The sequence below is a fragment of the Pavona decussata genome, unplaced genomic scaffold (genome assembly GCF_977016875.1).
Source record: "Pavona decussata unplaced genomic scaffold, jaPavDecu1.1 SCAFFOLD_248, whole genome shotgun sequence".
Taxonomy (NCBI): domain Eukaryota; kingdom Metazoa; phylum Cnidaria; class Anthozoa; order Scleractinia; family Agariciidae; genus Pavona; species Pavona decussata.
The window spans coordinates 625,001-634,173 of NW_028145652.1; the positions used below are offsets into that span (position 1 = coordinate 625,001).

A 9,173-nucleotide genomic window follows, 5' to 3' on the forward strand; every position below is an offset into this window, starting at 1 on the left:
AAAAAAAAAAAAAAAAAAGAAAGAAAGAAATAAAGAAAGGAAGGAAGAAAGAAAGGTGGGAGGAACAAGAAAACAGTCACCAGAGTGTACGGACAAGCATTTTGAATTTGTAAGGACGTCTGTTAAGCTGGCTCCTCCTTTGTTCTCTTTTCAATTTAAACTTTGAGTAACTAAATTGACTACGTTTTAAGGGATTTTGGAAAAGGAAACATTCATAGTAGTATTAAATTAAATGATTAAATACGTTGCATACGCGTTGTTTTTACTTACTGTAAAGATAATAGACTTCATCGTATCCTTTCTGTCCAGTTTTCGATACAGACGTCAGAAGGACTGATCAGTAATTCCCCGATAGGTAAATCATCTTGCATTTATATACTGCATTTATTTACTGTATGTAATTTTGTATATTGGCATCCACCCACCGGTCTTGTCAGACTGTGTATAAATAATGATCTAGTATGAAAGGAATTGTAGCTATGGCAACCACGCCTTTGTCTTGTGACAGTGGTAAAAGCAAAACAATTGTTTTTAAATCGTTACAAATATCAGAAAATTTATTTTAATAAGGATATAGCCCCTACGCCGGCTTGATTTTCCTTTTTCAGTTAGGAAATTGCTCCCACGCATCCTTTGCCGCAAAACGTTTATTTAACAGCTAACTGCTAACTGGTTAGCTTTACGTGCAGCCATGACGTAAACAACTGTACTTCAAAAGCTGTAACCAGCATTGTTCAAAACCCATATTTGTTTTTTAGAGCAACTTGAGTCAGTTATATAGGAAAAATTTTGACCCTACAATTCATCGTTTTCTATGAAAGTGTTTTACTCCAAAAATCAAGTATCCAATTTTGTTTCCAGAGTCTTTTGAGGCAAAATCTGACTTTTGGGTCTCCAAAGGCTAAATGTGACATTTCAGTCAAATGAAATATTGGCCCAATTTCAGGCAAAGTGGCAAAATTCTACAATGGACATTCTGAAAGCACAGCGTTGGACATTGCCCCACATTACATGGTGATATTGACTTGTTGATAACACGATCACCAAAATGCATGAAAATGCAGTGATCTCTTTTCCTGATCCCCTCAATACCATTGATCGCCACGTCCAGTTCACTTTCAGTTCACTTTGGAAAAAAATTCGCTTTCACTTGGGTTATCGCGCTTAGTTGCACAGGAAACGCCTAGACTAGTACATTTTAAAAGGAAGGCTAAAACCTTCCTTACTAGCTCAGTTATCAAATCAGAACATGGCAACCCAATTACTTGAATGTCAATCATTCACCACCCAAAATATCCTGATGGCGAGATTTCGTGGCAAGCTCTTTTGGGTTTGGGAGATTTTCCTAATAGTTAGCCCGAATTTGGCGCTGTTTAAAACTTCCTAACAGGATGAGAACGACCCTGTCAACTACAATTTGATGTATTCTTAAATTTTTTATAACTCGAAAACGTTGATAGCTCTCCTTTATTTAGAAAGATATATATACTTCCAAACTTCAGTCCAATGCCAATTACTGGTGTAAATATCACATCCATCGATAAAAGATAAGACTACCCAGTAGCTGTTTGAAAAAGGGAGGTATGTTCCCTCGAAAAACTGTGCTACTTTAAATGTGTGTCAAAGTTGGAATTTTCATTTGCATTTGCTTACATGTCTATCGAATAATGTCCCGCAAATCGCAGACTAATGGTATTCAACGCGACTGGAATACGCTTCATCGAGATTTAAAAACAAAAACCTTAAATGTACGTTAATCTGCTTTTACTTTACGCAATTCTACCATCTTCAAACAGCCTAAAATTTATTGAATGTGCCACTTATTGCATGACATTAGAAATTGGCTCAATGATTGTTTCATATATGGACATGATTTTAATCCAAAACGGCGTTAGGCATGTTGATTTTTCTATAAAATAGTTTTGTTATTACGTATACACGAATTATAGACTAAAATATCAAATAAAACTTATTCTTTACACTCTAAACAGTTCGTCTTTATTTTGTTTCCATAAATGACTATTTGTTTTACTCAATGCTGCTAACTCACCACTAGTGAAGCCGTGTATCGTTAAGGCTGATTTAGACGGTACAGCTTTGTTGTATGCGACAGGATGGGTGTGTTAATCATAATTTGTTTGGGTTTTTGAAAGTCAAATTCCTACTGTAGCTGTTTGCATAATAGGGAAAAGAGGGGGGGGGGGGGGTTCATTGATAATACTTGGGATTGACTTACGGCAGGCACACATCTTCTTACTCAAATTTATTTATTTATTTATTTATTTATTTTTAAGGTGGTGCTATTAAACCTGAAGTTCATCATCCTGCCGTTCCTAAAGATGGTGTTGTTATGCTGAAATCCTTCATGGACAAAGGGAAGTTGTTTAAGGATGCCCTTCTCGATGTAAGGAGGACCCACCTTCCCATGAGCCATGATCCTTGTCCATGGAAGAAAGGTATGCCTTTTATTTCGTAATTGATAATTGATTTGTTTCAATTCACTATAATCGGGTTACGGTACATTGAATTTCTGAACCTAGTGTCAAGTAATCATGCTTTTAAAACCTGAGATGACCATTCACCTCGAGAAGTTCATGGCAAAGTCATAAACAGATCCTATTTTAGCCGATGCTATAAATTTTTAAATCATAAACACAAGCCTGCTGAAGTCGCCCCTCATTCAGAGCAAATTTGTTTATTTCTTGGACAATAAATTAAACCAACGTATTAAAAGCCAATGCCATAATCTATTTATAGGAACAATTGAATTTCTGGAATGCTGCACCTACAAATGTTCTTGCTGATCTATTCCCATCCTATGCTCCCTCATATTATTTAAAAACGATCTACAGCTATTCTTTCCTACAGAGCCTATATAATAAGTTAATGGATTTTTGTTATCATGACGTACAACTAATTGTTCGTATTTTCTTGATAAGATTTGCCAGAAGGCAAGTCCGACTATTTGAAATCACTGATGGCAACGTACCTGTTCTGCCAGAAAGTGAACAATTTTACTACAATGGAGGTTAACTTCAAAGAACATCTATACATCCCGGAGAAGAGTCCCACCACCAGAGAATTTTTTCATGAGCGTGAAGACCACAATCACCTTCTAAAACGGATAACAACATGCACAAGAGAAGGCTGTGTCCCGAATATTGGCCTCCAGTATTTTAGACATGCGCTCCATGCTGAAAACACAGGCCTGACGTATGAAGCCCTGACTGAGAAACGAAAACAATCCGTTCCTGACTGTTAAAAGTTCTTCTCTGTCGTAGTCTTACAGTACATGCAGGAAAACAAGCACGAGAATGAGGCCAGATTTGTTGAGACAGTTCTCAATTGGCATAAAGCTAATGATGGAAGGGGTCTAGGTAATTACAAAATTGTAAAGTGGAACCACACCTTCAAACCATCCTACAGTTGTCAAACATGTCATGGTTTGCTGGTGGCTACATTACAGACTATGCTTCTTTATGTGTGTCGTACTGGTTGTGTGTTTGAGGGAGCCAAGGTGATGTTTCTCTGATCTGAATATTTGGTTGAATTATGATGAAGGCCGTACTATACATAAAATCACAGTTTGCTCCGAGAGTTTGATCTATAAAATCCTTATGCATACTGCACTTTCGTTTTACAGATGAGCAGACAAGGAGAAAGCACAACTTAGCTATGCTAGACTGGATTCTAGATAGATAGATAGATAGATAGATAGATAGATAGATAGATAGATAGATAGATAGATAGATAGATAGATAGATAGATAGATAGATAGATAGATAGATAGATAGATAGCCTTTATTTTAAAACGATGAGTATTAAAGCTACATGAGCTTGTGGGGTCGTTTGCAATTGACTAATTACAAGTAAACTGAAGAAGCTAAAAACTTACGGTATATACAGACAAAATGTTTGAACTAAATTAACGCTTACAAATATGAAATCATGAGCATAAAATTTAGTATATACAAAGTCATCTTTTCTAAAATTACAAGTGGATGCAGACGTTATCTTAAAGCTGAATTCATTAAAATTAGCTTGAGATTTAAGCTTTAGCGTGAGGTCACGATAAGGAATGTTATTTGTCAGGGCACTACAGTTGTTGGTCACTGCATTCCACAGGACTGAGCCTCTAAACGCGACAGAGTCTTTCATGTAACGCGTGTTGAAGCGTGGAACAATTAAAGAAGCGCAAGTCCGGGTTAAATAGTTTGTGGCCCGTTTCTTAGAAATCAGGTCGATTAATGTGACAGGTAACCTATCGTGGAAAGCTTTATGGAGACAGATAAAAATGGCTAATTTATAATAAATAGACAGAGTCGGCCATTGGGCCAGTTGTAGGACATCAGCAGATGCCATATCTTTCGGCAAATGAAAGATAAGTCTCGCAGCCCTGCAGTGAAGTCTTTCCAGGGACTGAAATAAGTCAGATCCCCATAGTATAAGACCATATGTCACTGATGGCAAGATGATCTTAAAATAGAGGTCCTGACGAACGTTGTTAGGGAGAAATCTCGCCTTCTTAAGTAATCCTAGTTTTTTAGCAAATGATTTTTTGAGTTCCAGCATATGTTGAGTCCAGGTCAGTTTCTCATCGACGGTCATTCCAAGTAACCGTGATTTCGATACCCATTCAATTGTAGAATTTCCGATAAGGATCGGGGGAATGTTTACCGGGGGATTTCTTCTAGAGATTAGCATGGCCTCACTTTTACTTGGGTGGGGTGTTAATCTGTTAATGAGGCACCACTCGTTTAATTCACGAAGTGCAGAATTTAACTTGGCAATACTTTTCTCTGCCGTGTCACTTATGCAGTAAACCGTTGTATCGTCGGCAAACATATAGACGGATCCGGAAGATACTGAGGACGGAAGATCGTTCGTGAAGAGAGTGAAAAGTGTCAGCCCCAAGACACACCCTTGAGGAATTCCAAAAGAGATCGGTATCATCTCTGAAGTTGATCCATTAACAGCTGTGTATTGCTGTCTTTCCTTCAAGTAACTTTTAAGCCAATACAGGAGTAGCCCTGATATGCCAAAGTCCCTTTCCAACTTCGTTTCGAGAATGGCGTGCGACACACTATCGAATACCTTTTTAAAATCTATAAAGGCAACTGCTACCACTAAGCCTGCGTGCACAGCTTCTCTCCATGTTTCAGTAAGTTGTATTAGTAACAGTTCTGTTGAAAATCCTGCGCGGTATGCCCATTGTTTGTCTGTGACTAGATTATTAGCTTTGTATACATGACCAACAATTGTGTCGTTGACTACTGATTCAAGGATCTTGCTTGGTACGCTTAGCAATGATATCGGTCTATAATTGCAGCAGTCGGTTTCATCGTCCTTTTTATATACTGGAGTAAGCCTCGCAGTTTTCCAGCTAGTGAACACCCTACCGGTGGTAATGGAGAGTCGGAATAGGCTGAGGAGTGACGGGACAATCGCATCGCCTGCTAGCTTTAAAAGCTTAAGAGGTATGTTATCAGGACCAGTGGATTTTCTTGTTTTTAGCGCTTTTATTTTTTCCGCCACTAAAGACTTTGAAATATAAACATCTGTGAGTCGAGGAGTATCCGTCTCGCCCTTGTCTGCGCAAGTTATCCCGTGTCCACAACTTGTAGGCGGGGGTAGAGTGTTGGATAGCTTTAGGCCTATCGTAGCAAAATAAGAGTTTATCAGATTTGCTTTTCCCGAGTCCGTAAATTCCAGGGTGTTGTCTTCCTTCTTAAGAGGCCCGATGTTTTTGCGGGCCTTGGGGTTGGTAGCCCTTTTAAGAAGATTCCAGTATGCACTCGAGGACTTGACTTCATTAAAAATGGTGGAAAAATAAGATGATTTAGTATTTCTTAGATCAGACGTAACTTCGTTCCTGACTCGTTTGTACTTAGACCACTGCTCTGGACATTTACTAGAGATTGCCGCTTTAAACAGTTTATACCGTCGGTTCATTTTGTGGCGAATTTCGCAAGTTATCCATGAGGAGGAAAAGCTTCTTGCCTTTATCTCCCTCCATGGAGCATGTTCATTGGAAATATCGTCGAATAGTCGTTCCCAAACCCATAGGTGGTCGTCAGGATCTTCGAAGATGGATGCGATGTGAAATGGAGTACGTTCAAGATCATATTTAAATTTCTCTACATCCATTCTTTTGTAATTTCTTGTTTTGATGATTTTTAAAAAAATATTTTCAGATCTCAGCCAGGCTTTTTCAAGTGGCGTATTGATGCGTTCGAAGAAAAGGTTGTCGTCAGGTGGTCTGTAAATGACAGAAAATAGGGCCTGGGTGCTAGAAATTTTGACTTGTAGCCAAATCGCTTCAAGACCCTCAATAAACAAATCTTTGCGGTGAATAGCATGTAAATGGTCTGCAAAATACAAAGCGCAACCTCCTCCTTTGCGTCCTTTGCGGTCGAGTCGTAATAGCTTCATCCCATCAATGTTCAAGGCAGTGTCTAACACAGTTTGATCGAGGTGAGTTTCAGTTATTGCCAGCACCTCAAACTTGCATAATAACTGCAAGCATCTTAGTTCGTCGATTTTGTTTCTTAAGCTGCAGATGTTCAAATGTGCTACCTTTAGATCTTTAGTTGAGCATTTAGACAGTTGATGGATTAGGTCGGTGAAAAGACTTTCGCATTCGTCATCTTTGGGAAGTACGTCAGAAAGCGGCGGTGTATGAGTCCCGATCACTGAAGAAAACGAGTCGTCTGACAGTGAACTGAAAGGTAAAGCTGTAAGCAGGTCAGATTCGTCGAATCCACAGGCCGACAGGGGTTGGTTTAATAAACAGCTGTTGCAAATCCATGTCTTCGGGTCTCTTAATTGAATAGATTTGTATTCCCTGGCTGTCACTTGCCCACATTTCATGTGGGAAATTTAGGCCGCACAGGTTGCAGTGTAATGCTCGGTGGTTTCGAGCGATTGTCCTTGAGCACATTTGACAGCTTGGTTTTGTCGTAGGAGGACCGGGATTCGGGCATACATCTCCACTAATTGTTAGGCGGGTTAACCTGAACGTGGACACTGCATTAGGATAACGACTAACTCTTGCGTTTGAGTAGCCGTTAACTGTGAGTTTGTTGAGTCCAAGATGGTGTCTGTTGTTTGTTAAAGTCGCACAGATTAAGCTTGATGAAAACTCATCCCGCCGAGCTGCCTGTGTTATAGCGTCAAGCGCTGGATGGCGAAAATCTTTAACGTCATTTTGAGGGTGAAACCAACCCACTTTGATAAGACCTATGACGAGAAGGAGACAGAATAGTCTGGAGACCCGGTTTGCGTGGCCGTACAACATGGCGCCTGACATCATTCTAGAGAACTGGATGCCATGGCACTGGTCCTGTCGAGATTTTTCTACCATCGATGTCAACAGGTATTTTTTTGTTGTGGAAGCTGCTGTTTAGCGACCTTTAAATGACAAACTGATGTTGACCAACCTGTGTTAGGGACTCAAGTTGGTGTGTGTGAATGGCACACCAACAGTTTGCAAACATGTTGGCCAGCTGTTGACAACAAACAGAACTTTTCTCAACTCTCGGTAACTCTTTCGTCAACCTTTCTGTGATGACCAACTGACATTTGATGTGTAAATGAAAAAGGGACAATCGTTTACCAACACGAGTTGGCCAACATAAGTTTGTCATGTGAAGGCGGCTTTGGCTGTGGCTGAGTTCTTTATCTACATTTTCAAAATGGAATAGTCTGATAAATGCATTTCACCATTATTCAATCGAAACATTAGGATCATGTGCATGACAACATCTTTTCTCCTTATGCTGATGTCACTATTTTTTCTTAACAGGCCAATCAAAGGTATCCAGGGACTAACAAGGGAGGTTATTGCTGCTCTTGTGGCCAACAGAAAAAGCAAGGAGCACCGACGAGAAGAGGGCAAGGCAAGAGGTTTACCCCCAGAAAACCCACGGGCAAGCACCACAGATGACGTAGAAGGCATCATTTCCCTCTTTCATGAATTCATGAACTGCTAGGACCAATATTTGATCACAAGACCTTTAAGGAGCAGTTCCCAAAAATAATGAACGAGTTCAATAAAAGGATAGACCCGGACAATCCATTCTACTATTGGACAGGTGTCCATGAACGGTATCATTTAAAGGCTTTGCCATCATTTAATGGTGCTTCTCTATCTGGAATCGAGCGATTAGGTAGGCTCATTATGATAATCTCACGAAGGGCTGACCCCGGGGTTTTTGTGGCAAATCGTGCTCATTTTCCACAGCGTGGTTCGTTAACTGTTAGGGCCACATTTCATGCAGTCAGTGAAGCACTACCTCCAAGAGTCTTATAATTATTTATAGTTGCTTTGGAATCTAGTCCATGTAAGATTCGGCTGTTTTGTTCCACACCGAGAAAATAATGTATATATGTACAAGATTAGTAATGTTGTCAGAACAACAATGCATATTTTCAGAACATTTATTGAATAGGGTTTTAAAAAGAATAATTGTTTACACCTTCATGATTCATCTAAAAACAATCCCTTGCATATTTATTCATTACTCCAGGGTTTATGCAATATTTTATTTTTCTACTTTTTTATTGATGTAAAAACAGGAAGGAATGAGAGTTCTGTGAACAATCCCCCATGGTTGGTTTAAAATTAGAAAGATGCACTTGTAGGTTTGATCTAAAGTTCTTTACTATTGAACTCATGTGCTGGCTCTTAGAACTTGGGCCGGCCATTCACCTTTAGACGTTAGCTGCAATGTCATGTAGAACCCTGCTTTGGCCCATGTTGTTCTAAATTTGATATTATATACAGAAGCATATTGTAACCTTCCTCGGTTTAACACTGAATGGACAAATTTAGTTAAATCTTGAGAAATATAGCCAACTTGTTTGTATCCAAGTCCATAGTCTATTAAAACAGCAATGGCATTTGCATCATACATGTTGTCTGGTTCTGGCTGAATCTTTGCTTTTATAGCAACGTTTTCCTAATTCATTTTTATGAATGCTGCCTCCAGGTGTTTTTGCCTTTCTAATTTGTGAGCGATCCCCATAACCTTGAATGGGAGTGTATGCAAGACTGTGTCCTCCTCTGAGTCGTCAGAAACATGTTCAGTCAAGCAATCATCGTCAGGGGATGAGAGTTACCTGAAATTTCTGTCATCATCAAGTCATTGACAACACTTGACGTTGTCACAAGT

At 39.4% G+C, this 9,173-nt stretch overlaps 2 protein-coding genes and 1 long non-coding RNA gene across 3 annotated transcripts; 2 read left to right on the forward strand and 1 right to left on the reverse strand.

The window, feature by feature from the left end:
• Nucleotides 1-2,114: 2,114 nt before the first annotated feature.
• On the forward strand, nucleotides 2,115-3,696 carry LOC146457107 (uncharacterized). Its single transcript, XM_085092388.1, has 4 exons — nucleotides 2,115-2,118; nucleotides 2,295-2,456; nucleotides 2,940-3,377; nucleotides 3,644-3,696. Exons 1-3 carry the CDS (start codon nucleotides 2,115-2,117, stop codon nucleotides 3,260-3,262), a joined length of 489 nt encoding a protein of 162 aa, XP_084948514.1. The 3' UTR covers nucleotides 3,263-3,377; nucleotides 3,644-3,696.
• A 195-nt stretch (nucleotides 3,697-3,891) lies between these two features.
• LOC146457108 (uncharacterized) lies at nucleotides 3,892-6,870 on the reverse strand. The gene has a single exon (XM_085092389.1). The coding sequence runs from the start codon at nucleotides 6,868-6,870 to the stop codon at nucleotides 3,892-3,894; it is 2,979 nt and encodes a 992-aa protein (XP_084948515.1).
• A 441-nt stretch (nucleotides 6,871-7,311) lies between these two features.
• On the forward strand, nucleotides 7,312-8,912 carry LOC146457109 (uncharacterized). The gene is made up of 2 exons (XR_014858603.1): nucleotides 7,312-7,375; nucleotides 7,805-8,912. It is a non-coding gene; the product is annotated as an uncharacterized LOC146457109 (long non-coding RNA).
• Nucleotides 8,913-9,173: the final 261 nt, after the last annotated feature.

Excerpts from the sequence above, each read along its gene's own strand:
- LOC146457107 (XM_085092388.1), top strand. Across the intron at positions 2,457-2,939 it reads TCCTTGTCCATGGAAGAAAG|ATTTGCCAGAAGGCAAGTCC; the intron begins GTATGCCTTTTA and ends TTTCTTGATAAG.
- LOC146457108 (XM_085092389.1), bottom strand. The coding sequence starts at position 6,870 with ATGAAATGTGGGCAAGTGACAGCCAGGGAATACAAATCTATTCAATTA.